This window comes from Chanodichthys erythropterus, chromosome 5 (genome assembly GCF_024489055.1).
Source record: "Chanodichthys erythropterus isolate Z2021 chromosome 5, ASM2448905v1, whole genome shotgun sequence".
NCBI classification, from domain to species: domain Eukaryota; kingdom Metazoa; phylum Chordata; class Actinopteri; order Cypriniformes; family Xenocyprididae; genus Chanodichthys; species Chanodichthys erythropterus.
Genome location: NC_090225.1, coordinates 28,202,401 through 28,215,603, shown reverse-complemented (window position 1 = coordinate 28,215,603; position 13,203 = coordinate 28,202,401). Strand labels below are relative to the sequence as shown.

General features: G+C 37.5%; 1 protein-coding gene across 3 annotated transcripts in view; it reads right to left on the bottom strand.

Moving 5' to 3' along the window:
* Positions 1–13,203, bottom strand: part of prkn (parkin RBR E3 ubiquitin protein ligase) — a 199,078-nt gene that overhangs the window by 96,928 nt on the left and 88,947 nt on the right. For all 3 annotated transcript variants that reach the window (XM_067386802.1, XM_067386804.1, XM_067386803.1), the window contains 3 exons: positions 9,577–9,695; positions 1,562–1,645; positions 392–507 (listed from right to left, as the gene is read on the bottom strand). In XM_067386802.1, the coding sequence (XP_067242903.1) occupies positions 392–507; positions 1,562–1,645; positions 9,577–9,695 (319 nt within the window). The remainder of the gene's footprint in view (positions 1–391; positions 508–1,561; positions 1,646–9,576; positions 9,696–13,203) is intronic.

Genomic DNA, 13,203 nt, shown 5'->3' with positions numbered 1-13,203 from the left:
AATTCAATGTGTTTCTTGTCATTTCTTTGCAATTAGCTGTGCAATTTACTGGCAATTTCTGAGTGAAAATGGTTTCAAAGTAAATTCTAATTTTTTTTTGGTGTACCTTAATTTGAGGATTTATTGTGTTAATATATTTATGGTTTCAGGTTTTATTTATAGGTTTTAAATTCCCTAGAAACCAAGCAAAAACAAAATAATTGTAAACGTGGCTGATTAGGACAATAGCTGTTATCGTTTGTTTGTTTATCGCATCACGGCTGTTTGGGGCATGCTGAGATTAATGTTGTAATGAATCTGATTGGCTCTTTGTAGTGCAGCCCAAGAGACTCATTTCAAACTCTATGATGGGTTTAGCTACAGGCACATGGGAAAACCGAGAGCAACTCACACAATGTCAGTGCAGGCGATGCAGGGCACTCTACGTGAGTTGGTCATTATCAAGTCCAGCGCTGCTGAAGTGTCATTATCACAGGTGGGGTGGGCAGCACATTTCAGGTAAAACTCCTACAAGAAACACAAATGAGATATAATCAAGTCCTGCAAAACCCTCACTAACAGTCTAAAACATTCCCACTGCAGTGATTTTTATGCATTTGCAACATGAGGATAGTATTACAGGACCCAGCTGGGTTAAAGCTACCAATTTAGTGCAACCTGTGGACGGTCCTCTTTGTCTGCCAAGCACTACAGCACTAGATGAACAATAAATGTTGTGCCTCCATTGAAAATGTGGCTTTGTAAAATGAATAAGTTCTGATCGAATGTAGCATGCTGAAAGCTTTGGTAAAATGTAAAAATGTAAGTGTCTTGAGACTTGGTGCTCATATGGGAAATTCAGGTTTGAATCCAGCCAAGGCAACATTGCAGGCCAATTTCCTCCATCTCTCACCACAATTTCTTGCCTTAATCAATAATAAACAGCTTAAACCAAACTGTTTTAGTTGGTCTAAGATGGTTTTGCTGGTCTCCCAGCCAGGTTTAAGTTTTTTATTATTATTATTATTATTATTATTATTATTATTTAGCAAAGTGGCAAAAGAATAATTAATACAATAATATAGACGTGCCGATATTCGGTAATACGATATATCACGATAATGAATATGCACAATATTGTTATCGCGGACACTTCAAAATACTGTGAACAATTATTTATTAATTTTTATAATGCATTTTAAGAACCACCGCTGTATTGTGCGTCAAAGGGATTCACACACAAGCCCAACGTGCACGAGAAGCACATGGCTGAACTAGTGAAGGAGACGTGCTGAATGAAAATGCGCGTTCACTCTCTGACAGCAGAGGGCGCCGATGGAACAGCAGAAGTGCAGCGGTTACCCAGAAAACCCCATAAACAAAGCAGCAGCTACTGAACAGTATTTAAACGTGTTTTTTTTGTATTCGCATTGTTGTTCATCACAGCACCAAATACTTAGTACATAAAGACTTAATAGCCTCTTTATTTTCAAACTTAAACATTTTTATATTTAAATCTGAACTACAAAATTTGATACCATCATATGCCTACAATAACATGACAAAATTGTTGCTGTCTCACCGCTAGTCTGCCGTCACAGTCTTGTGACTGACATACTCCATGAATCCTGTTAGGGAGAAGGACGTCATCCCAGCAGCACGGGCCCTACAGACAACACACAGAACATCACAGAGATGATAGACATCAGTCACAGGAAGATGAGGAGGACTATGGTAATTGGACGACAAGTAAAGGGCAGGAATGTGATGAGGAATATAGAGTAAGATACAAAGAAGGGTCAAAAGACAATGTGGTAAGCAGGAAGAAGCTGAGGGCCTTGAGAACGGCACGAGTCCGGTGGCGTGATTGATATTGAGCGTCACCTGCGTGCCACACTGGTCTCGTATCTCACTGAGGAGTTCGGAAGCATAAAAGGAGGAGGGAAGACAGTAAAGGACACGGGGACAGACCTGGACTTTATGTTATGTTTTGTTTATGTGTGTGCGGCAGTCGTCCATGAGGGGCTGCCGCTTTTACTTTCATTTTGTGTTTGTTTAGTTATTAAAGTATTGTTGAATGTTCGCTGGTTCCCGCCTCCTTCTTCCCTGATCTACAAGCTGTGTTACATTGGTGCCAAAACCCAGGAGGAAGGAGCAGAGTCTGCTGCCATGGATGCTTGAGGCGGTGGACTGGAACTCGCTGCCGGCTGCCTGAGTTGTGGAGGGGCGACTGCCGTCCATGAGGGAGTGGAGGAGTTGTCGCCGTTTGCCTGAGGCCGGAGCCTGCTGCCGTCCACCATGATGGGGAAGAGCAGGGGACATGGAACTCCAAACACAGAGGAGCCATCGCCGTCCACCAGGCAGTCAAGCCATCCACTGAGGGCTATCCAGTGCCGCTGCCAGGCATAGCGGAAGAGTTCACCCAGCTGGTGGAGAACCGGATGGATGTGCGTTTTGGAAACCAGACCAAGATTTTTTTTTCTCCTCTCTCCTCTCTCTTGTCTCTGTCACTCTTCATGCTTCCATCTCCTTTTCTCTTGCCTCTTCCGTTCTTACCCCCAGGTGCCGCACTGGTCTCGTATCTCACGAAGGATCTCAGAAGCATAAAAAGAAGTAGCTGTTATGATCACCGTCTGTTCCTGTCAGTTCCCGGACTACATTACCCATAATCCTCTCTGCCAATCACCTGCACTCACTCCATCAATCACTATCACTAATCACCACACCCAGCTGCAATACATTAACAGGACTATAAAGGACTCACACTCACACCACCAGTTTGCGAAGTCTTGATTCCTTGTGACAATTCTGAGCGTTTCCTTGTATCCTGTCTGCCTGTGATTGAGCTTGCCTGTTCCTGTTTTTTGACCCGTTGCTGCCTGTCCTGACCCTTGCCTTGTATACTGTTCTGTGAATGATATCCGCCTGCCTCGATCTACTGCCTGTACCCTGTCTACGATTCTGCCTGTTCCTTACTGTTCCTGTTTGTTCCTGTTTTGACCCTGCCTGAACGACCACTCTACTTTAATAAAATGCTGCACTTGGATCCCCTGCCTGAGTCTCCATTCACAACAGTTATCATGGTCAGCTGGTTTATAGATTCATCCAGGCAAAGGTTCATTCAACAGTGTCATTTCCAGCACAATGGAACAGACTGTCTTGTGAATGATGTCTAAGAAATGTAGGTGAAAGAGGAAGCGCATATCTGTAACGAAGCGGGACTGAGGCAGAGATCCAAATGCAGCATTTTATTAAAGTAGAGTGGTCGTTCAGGCAGGGTCAAAACAGGAACAAACAGGAACAGTAAGGAACAAGCAGAATCGTAGACAGGGTACAGGCAGTAGATCGAGGCAGGCGGATATCATTCACAGAACAATATACAAGGCAAGGGTCAGGACAGGCAGCAACGGGTCAAAAAACAGGAACAGGCAAGCTCAATCACAGGCAGACAGGATACAAGGAAACGCTCAGAATTGTCACAAGGAATCAAGACTTCGCAAACTGGTGGTGTGAGTGTGAGTCCTTTATAGTCCTGTTAATGTATTGCAGCTGGGTGTGGTGATTAGTGATAGTGATTGATGGAGTGAGTGCAGGTGATTGGCAGAGAGGATTATGGGTAATGTAGTCCGGGAACTGACAGGAACAGACGGTGATCATAACAGTAGCGATGACAGTGAAGTACGAGAAAGGACCAGGCCTGGATTTACATTATGCTTTCTTTATGTGTGTGCAGCAGTCACACTACCACTTTTACATTTGTTTTGTGTTTGTTTATTTATTAAACATTTGTCGGTTCCTGCTTCCTTCTTCCCTGATCTACAAACTGTGTTACAGACAGAAGGGCAGTTTAACGCAAAGAGAAACGGATCAAAAACTCTAAAACATAGGCTCACAGTAAAACGTGCCTTTACCGTGCCTTTAGTCCCATGAAACACAAATCACATTAAAAGATCTCAAATACTTTGAGATAAATACTTAAAATGGCACGGTTGCTTCATAAAATGTTTACTCAAATGATTACTCAAATAAAATTTTATGGTCTCCAGGTAGTTCACCAAAAAAAAAAAAAAAAAAAATAAAGTGAAAATTCATTTATTATTTACTTATTCTCATATAACAATTATATAAATTATGTATCAGAGTGGACTATCCCTTAAAAACCACCAGCATCACACAGTTTTCTTTATACCTGCCACCTCTGTCACACACTCTTCCTTGTCCTTCTGCCAGATTAAGACACTCTCTCCATCCATAATTGTTTTGGGACAAAGTCCCCCACCCCACCCCGCCTAACTCCGACTGTTCCTGATTAGCATAAGCATTTAAACATTCTGACAGGGCCCTTAATAAGCAAGAGAAAAGGTTAAGAAAATCATTACTCGCCCACAGGGGAAGCGGGAGGGGGTGAAGGGAAGGGAGGGCGGAGGGATGAAACCGCCGTGCTGTGGTGGAGGAGCCCGGAGATTACACGAAGACACCTGCTTAGAGACAGCAAGGAAAGGTCACACAGACCCCTGACGCGTCGACTCAAAACAAACGCACGCGCACACACGCGCACGCCACTGAGAGTGTAAATGATTAATGAGAAAAACGGCGATGAATTATTCAACAACACACCTCCCACATTGTTCACATCAGTTTCACCTCCCCACCCTCTCAGGACGTTTTTAGTCCCATGGAGGAGAATCAACATCGCAGTCCCACAAAGCCTTAATTACATTATTGTTTAACAAACAGGGCTGTGTCTGTGAGCCAGCTGTGAGGATTCTTCTTCCTGTATCCAGCAGAGACACATCTGATACACACAGACCCAAGTCAAAGCACCTGATTGGTCGACTGCGCTTGCGTTCACCACACTCAATCATAGACATTTGAAGTCAGTGAAAACACAAACATGGCAGACATCCAGAGAAAACAAGGCTGAAGCACACACAGCAAATATTCCGTGTTTGAACACATGGAGGAAACACAGTACTAATCACAGTGACATCAAATCTTGGCGTATATAAGTAATCATCTTTGGTGAAAATATCAACTGTAGTTAGACTTTAGGCACATTGCACTAATACAGTACACTTTGATGTCTCATGACTTTTTAAAGCATTAAAATCCCATGGAAAATGTTCCATGTTTTGATATACACAAAAAATATATATACATATATATTAGTCAAACCATAAATGATTCAGATATTTTTGATATTTCTGATCTATTTTTACTAGTGGGTGCAGGACGCTATTCATTTATGTAAGTGAGGATAGCAAAATAAAGTAAACTGTGACATATTATACGCCAAAATTCTTCATAAAGTGGACTACCAGTAAAATTGATAAAAAAAAGGAACCAAAAATTATTCAGACACTTTGACCTGACCATGTTTTGATTAAGTGTTATCTGACATAATTAAGATTATTTTTTTCTGACACAATTTAACTCTGAGATGTTGTCACATTTTATTACCTTTTTTTTTTTTTTTTTAAACTACAGTGAATAAACTGTATTAATGAATTAAATGTTCAAGGTGTCTGAATAAATTTTCCGGTTCTCGAATCTGATTGGCTGGGAGCTGTGTGATATTCCCCCTAGTATCAGCATTGGAACCATTTCACCGTTTGTATCACACTGCTTGTCGCGACTGTCTTGGCGGTTGAGCAAATCCACCATATTTTTTACAAATACTTCTGTTGTGCCATGGAATGTAGTTTTAAGAGATTTTTAGGCAAAAATGTAGTTATTTAGACCTCAAATAATATGTGACTCATATATACACACAGCACCTATTTTACAATTTGTTTAGATGATTTCGCAGTGAGCTCCAGGCCATCAGCAGCCATTCAGCACTCATGTACCCGCAGAGAACAGCTTCATCTCAGCCGGTTCTTTGGGAATTTGTCGCTGGCTCTTATGTAGATAGTGGTTAAATGAGATTGTTCATTTGTGGTATATATTTGATTTTTCGAGGGTAAAATTAAGTTTCATAACTTTGCATTTAGGTTATATTTAACTTAAATCCCGTACTAGAGCGCTGTTTTTGTACGTTTGACTGATTTGTTTAGTTGTGTTTATTTCTTATTGATTAATGGCTATTGTTGTTTATTTAAATATTACTCTTCAATCAATTTTATAAATAATATACCATATTTGGTATTGAGTAAGGGTCCTTTAGTGATGTTGATTTCGTCTGAAAGTTACATTATTACGCCATTAGATGGCGGCAAAGATGGTCTTTATGAGTGAGTCAGTAGCAAATTGAAAGGGACTGGATGTAAACAAGGAAGTTGTTTTAGCGCTGTCATGGGAAATCCCCTTAACTTTTAAAAGGACAAAGACAAAGATATTTCCTCAGCGGACATTCAAACAATTTTTTTTATAATGGATATTATATTATGGACATCGACCTGAAGAATGGATGCTACTGTATATCAGATGCAGGTAATACACTTGTTTAATTGATCTTTCTCTCACAATATTCTAAATAATACAATAAGCTTCGATGAAGCAAATCAACGTTCTTTTGTTACTAGTTCTGAAGTGACATTTTAGAATTAGTAGCGGAGGCTTGGGCTCTATTGTTAAACTGTCAACTTGAGATTTGAATCCATGGCGGAAGAAAGTAGTTCCTCACAAAAGAGGGATTTAGTGCCGTCAAACTGTTGTATAAATGCAATATCACACTCGTAGCCATGCGATATAGCTGTATATCAGCAGGCTGTGATTACCTACGACTGAATAACAGCCGTGCTGATATACAATCATATTGCTATTCATGTTATATTGCTCATACTGTTTATATATTCTGCGTTATCAAAATAAACATAAAAAAAACATCAAATAAATAGTTTATAGTAAAAGTTAACTGTTTGGGGTCAGTAAGATTTTTTTTTAAAGAAATTAATACTTTTATTCCACAAGTATTCATTAAATTGGTATAAAAATGACAGTAAAGACTTACAATGTTTTGAACTTTATTCATCAAATAATCCTGAAAAAAAAATACTTCCACACTTCAGTAATTATATTAGTAATAATAATAATAATAATAATAATATATACACACACAATATGAAATGTTAAACACCAAATTAACATATTAGGATGATTTCTGAAGGATCATGTGACACTAAGGACTTAAAGTGTAAGTTACTATTTAAATTTCAATAACTACAAACCAATAATTGATCTCAAACTAGCTAGAGTGACAGCTTAAGATGAAGCTAAATATGAAGCCTTGTTACTTGCAGTTCTGTTACCCATTATGGCTGTTTTATTTATTTATTTATTTATTTATTTATTTATTTATTTATTTATTTATTTATTTATTTATTTATTTATTATTTTTAATGTAATTTAATTTATTTACATGTTTATTTTATACATAAATTTGACAATTTAATTTTCATGCTCATTTAGAGTTTACCGGTATAAAACATTGCACAACCACATAACCATTTAAAATTTGTCACAAAAATCACAAACCCCATTGAATATTTATTTTCAGGATATATGTTGCATCCTTTTTTTGGAAAGTGCCATAAACACATTCATTCCTTCTCAAAGTAAAAAAAAAATAAAATATTACTAACATCCAAGTAATAAATCGTCTTTAATCCCAACTACAAAGGGCTTTTAATGTGATTTGTGTCATTGTTTTGGCAGTGTATTGAACTGTGTGGAGTGAAGCATGAAGCTACAGCATTACCCCTGGCACCGTGTTGCAAGCAGGTGAAGCATTGTAATGCGATGCTCAGAGTTCACCCTGTTTGCCGCTGACCTTTCGAAGTGCAGCCAATGATTACCGGATAATTCACATGAGGTATTATTATTATGTGGGCTGTGCAGATGCAAAAATCTAAACAAAATGGAAGAGAGACATACAGCAATTTCATATCCTGGAATTCAAATATCGACTTTGAAAAAAAGATTTTTGCAGAATAATTTAAATATATTTTTACATTTCAGCCTGTTCCTCACACAAAGCTATTAGTGCCACAAGTGATATGGTCTGCTTTTACAACTTGTATGATTTTTTTGGTTGTTTTGGAGCTTAACAGCTGTGGCCACTAAGAACGAAGGACAGTGCATTCTTCAGAAAGTCTTCTTTTGTCTTCCACAGAAAAAAATATCAACATACAAATTTAGAACAAAATGAGGTGAGTAAATTATAAAATTTTTGGTGAACTATCCCTTTAAGATAAAACCAAATAGCTCAACTTTATCCACAATGTCGTACGACAAATATTAAATCTGAAATGTGAAGTCTGAAATGTAATATCTGTGGGGCGGGGGGTTTCATTACAATGGGAACACCACGAACATTATAATTAAAATTTCTAATTAAAGCCTTAGGGCACATTGAGATATTTATAATGCCAGCAATCTAGTCAAAACTGTATTTCTCATAATTGTGTTCTGGAGAGATGCAAGCCAAGGTTATTTTCTATTAATGTTCAAAGTGCAAAGAAACTTGTAACAGCAACAATAAGCAGGTTTTCCCCCTAAAGGCCTAATTCAATGATGTAGGTTTTGAGAATCTTGGCGTAAAAGCACCCAAATCATGCACATAAATCTGCTAAAAGCCCAAGTTGGATGTTTAAGCTAGGAGTTGCTGATGGAGATGAATGTTTCTGATTGAAAGTGCTGTTATCCAATATCTCCAAAGGTCCAAATGAAGAGCTCTGACAGCGAGTGCATAAACTTTGCCGTCTTCTCCTCCTCAGCATATTTGGAGAAAGTTTTCTGGAGAGAATAAGACAAGAAGAGCTGGAGCCCGTTTCAGGCCCGAGGATGTTAAGAGCCAGACACATCACAAAATTGGCATAGGAATGGGGCGGCACTGGCACTGAGACAGTGGACAAACAGACTCTCAGCGCAGAAGACCACCGCGAGCGGAAAGAAAAGGCAGGTGCAGCTTAGCGACGTGTCAGTCAGCCTTCCCAAACGGCGGCAGAACGTGGAGAGGTGGGAATGCTGCCCACGCATTGGGACAGAAAGTCCATACGGGCCGAAAGATAAAACAGGCCACAGGCGGGATTACGGAGGGATGGGGCTTATGACAGCCGTGTGGGGGCAGCGAGACGTGGGTTTGTGCTGTTCTGCATTCATACTGCAGGCTAAGAAGTGTCACTGTTAGTTAGTTATGAGACTTGGGGCAACAGAGCAAATGTTTCTGGTTACATTTTTTTGTCTCAAAGCGCTTATGAACGTGTACTGAAGAGCAGCAATAATGAGCAGGTTTTTCCCCTACAGTCATAATTCGGTTATGTAGACTACACAGTTCCCGCATTAGAATAACTTGCCACATCTTGTTTAAAATGAGGGTCTAACTTGTATTCCAGTACAAATTACTAATGGGCATGATAAAAAAAGGGAAAACCTTTTAAACATGCATCTAAAAACTAGGGATAGGGTTTTTTCTTTTTTCAAATATCTCCATGGAACATGATCTTTACATAATATCTTAATGATTTTTGGCATTAAAGAAAAATCAATAAATTTGACCCAAACTATGTATGTGTTGTTGACTATTGCTAAAAATATACCCGTGCGACTTATGACTGGTTTTGTGGTCCAGGGTCACATTTATTTCCATATACATACCCTGCTGAGGGTCAGGGTGCCTTGTTTGCAGTCTCTGCACCGAACACGTAGTTTTCCAGGCTGGATGGCCTTGCAGACCGTCTTACAGAACACATAGAAACTGCTGTGGCCTCTAGTTTCTATAAGAAACAACCAAAAAAACATTGCAAAAACAATCAATAATGGTGCAGTGTGTGTTTTTTTTTTCAGTTTTAAAACACTTGGTCCTATCACAGTTTCTCCTATCCAAGTGCAGACAACTATTTGTAAGCCATTTGTTTGTTGACATACTAAAGTATGCAGAAACTCACGTTAATGCCAATTCGGCGTCGACTTTATTAAAGGGATAGTTCACCTAAAAATGAAAATTCTGTCATCATTTACTCACCCTCAAGTTATTTCAAACCTGTATGATTTTCTTTCTTCTGCTGAATACAAAAGAAGATATTTTGAAGAATATGGGTAACCAAACAGTTGATGGACCCTATTGACTTCCATAGTATGGGAAGAAAAAAAAAAAAAAAATACAATTCAAGTCAATGGGGAAATGTCTTCTTTTGTGTTTAGCAGAGGAAAGAAATTTGAGGGTGAGTAAATGATGACATTTTTAGGTGAACTATCCCTTTAAGATCTGTAACATAAGACATGATTTACACCACTTACCCAAGATGGTCCGTGTATCTTTTGGTCATTCGTTTTTTGAATTAATAATGAAATCGGAAAATGAAAAACGGCACGTTTTTCGTTTTTCATTTTTTTCAAACAAAACGAAAAACAAGAATTCGGCTTGATTTTTCGTTTTTCGTTCAGGGGTAGAAAATGAATAAACAACTTGAATATTTGATCTCAACATGTGGGCGGGAATGAAACGCCCCTTTCCGCTGATTGGTCAAGCAAACTTTAAACTGTGCCGTCATCAGTTCTTCCGCAGTTTAGAGCAGCAGAATAATAGTCCTTCGCTGCAATGGATTTAACGCGTTTATTGCAACTATATAATCACTTTTAAATGTACATTTAATCTTAATCTCTATCTCTTGATCTCTATCGAGACACAAATCGAGGCAGAGCCTGTAAGTTAGAGGCTTTCTTCTGTGTGTCCATAAAAACGCGTGTTTAGCTCAGAAATATTATTATCTCAGATATAATCATTTACTTCGCACCTGCACTCACAACTACCTAATAGCCAACACCTTTGACACACTGCCTGTTTTATTATTGCTGACCACCTATCAAAATCTGTGTGGCAACACTGCACGACTCACGCGACAGCACAGAGATAGCGGCGCGAATTCAAGAATTGCATGCGCAAATGCGCCGGCGCGCGCTGCATTTAGTTACTTTATTATAGCTTAAATAAAGTGCAAAAGAAACTACGAGCAATGACCGTCTTTGTTCTGTTGTAAGTTAAGTCATGAAATTACCAAACATGCAATTAAAGCTGCCTCAAAACTGTGCATGCATGTATTTGTTGACATGGTTTTAAATTGTTATCCAATTTGTTGGCCTTAAAACGTCTTAAAAATGCACATGGGTCATTCTACAGAAACGTCCACTTTTGGTATGACAAAATGTCTTAAAATGTATTTATTTTTCTAACATTTAAACTTAGACCACATTATTATATTACACTTTGACTTTATGAATACACATAAATGACAGCTTAATGATTTTTTAATTTTTTTGTACATTTATTTAAAGACTGCATGTCCCCTTTTTTGTCAATGGTGTTACCTTACTTCTCTGGCATTTTTAAACAATTTTATGAAATATTATTTCTCATTTTTTTTCAGCACATGCAGTCAGAGTTACAGAATAATAATGATAATGCAAAAAATAAGGAGATTATGTGTTTTTTATTTTAATCAGGTTAGTTAAAAGTGTGATTGAATGATAATAATTCAATTTCGCAACCATGTATTTGCTATAACAATGAAAATTTTGGAAAAACAGTTATGAAAAGTAATGATGCAATCCTTTAAATCTTAATTCTTGAGTGTAGCAGAATTCAATGGATGTAAAATTATTATCATGTCACATATGACACATTTTATTTAATGTGACAGACAAAAAACAGTAACACCAGTGACAAAATGAATCTCCAGTGACGTATACGTAGGACCAAAGATCCTTAATTTTTCAACTATAATTAAGTAGATTGGACTAAATTTTTACATTTGGTGTACAATAAAAGACTTATCTTTGACACTTAGTGAAAACAGTCAGAAAAAGATCATAAACAACATTTTAAAACTGTCTGTAAAATACACTGTCTGTAAAGTCGCTGCACTGAATTTAGCCAAATACCCTTAATTTAGCCATATCTGCCCAAAGGAGAATTAACAATGAGAAAGAAGAGTTATAATCATGTAATCTTAGTGCTATTTTATGCAAAAGAACTAAATGAATAGCTTTAAATAAAGTTTATCTATAAATGGGTAACACCAGTGACGGTAACACCAGTGACATTTTCATAAAAAGGTAACACCAGTGACATTTTCATAAAAAGGTAACACCAGTGACAGTAACACCAGTGACAATTTTCATGAAAAATGCATTTTACAAAATGGCTGCTGCAAGGTGTCAACCCACATGTTGTCAATCATGATATATTCACTAAATCAAGTAGTTTAATCCATTTGTATTCTAGTTTTTTATAATTCCCTAGCAATAAAGTAGGTCACACCAGTGACTTCAACTAAAAGCTTCGTATGAAATTATGATTTTCTAATTAAAATTTCTGATAATTGAAAAGAGATAGTGGACTTTTCATTTGCCTTTCTTCATTGATCTTCAGGAAACAGGAAGAAGGAAATCGAGTGATGCCATCAGTGTGACTTTTTCTTTCAAAATAAGAGATTTTTGTTAAAGGTAACACCAGTGACACAACACCAGGGGACAACTACATTCATTATATATTTTATAATATTTATTTGGCATTTGGTTTTTTTATGTTATTTACATTATATATTTGATAGTTATGGATACATTGTTGAAATTAAAATGGTAGAAAAACCTGTTTCTGAGCTCAAAATAAAGCACTTTCCCTCTGTACATGACTGTGGGGACGAGCTCTTCTGTGGTGCTTGGAATTTTTAGAATTAATTAAAAAACAAATATTGGCACATTGATGGCTCAAGAAGGTTTAATTGCTCAAATAACATATTGTTTCATATTAAAATATAAAAAAAATTGTAATCCTAAAGTGTTTTTCAAGTGTAATATTTCTGTAAAGTCTAGGGACAGAAAAGTGGACGTTTTACACCAGGTAAATTTCTAAATTTTCGGATTTACCCCCCTTGGAAACTACATTTTCTGACCTCTGTAATTATGAAACCCTGCGTACGGCCCCGCTTATATTCTATCTAATGAAATCTGAGGTAAATGCGCATTTCTCCAAATGTGTGCACTTTTGGACTTAAAGTTTGTATGTGTATGCACTGTGATGGGACCAAACGCGATTGAATGTAAAGGTTTGTGTCTCGTTATTCTATTAATAACTACCGATTGATTGTGCATTTCTATCAGAAATTAATAATTATTAGTGTAACCAGTGGTGCAAATATAGTATAGTATAAATATAATCTAATACTTCAAATCTCGAGGTTAAATCAGATTTTTTTTGTAAAAATGTTTCTGTAACAGCTGCCA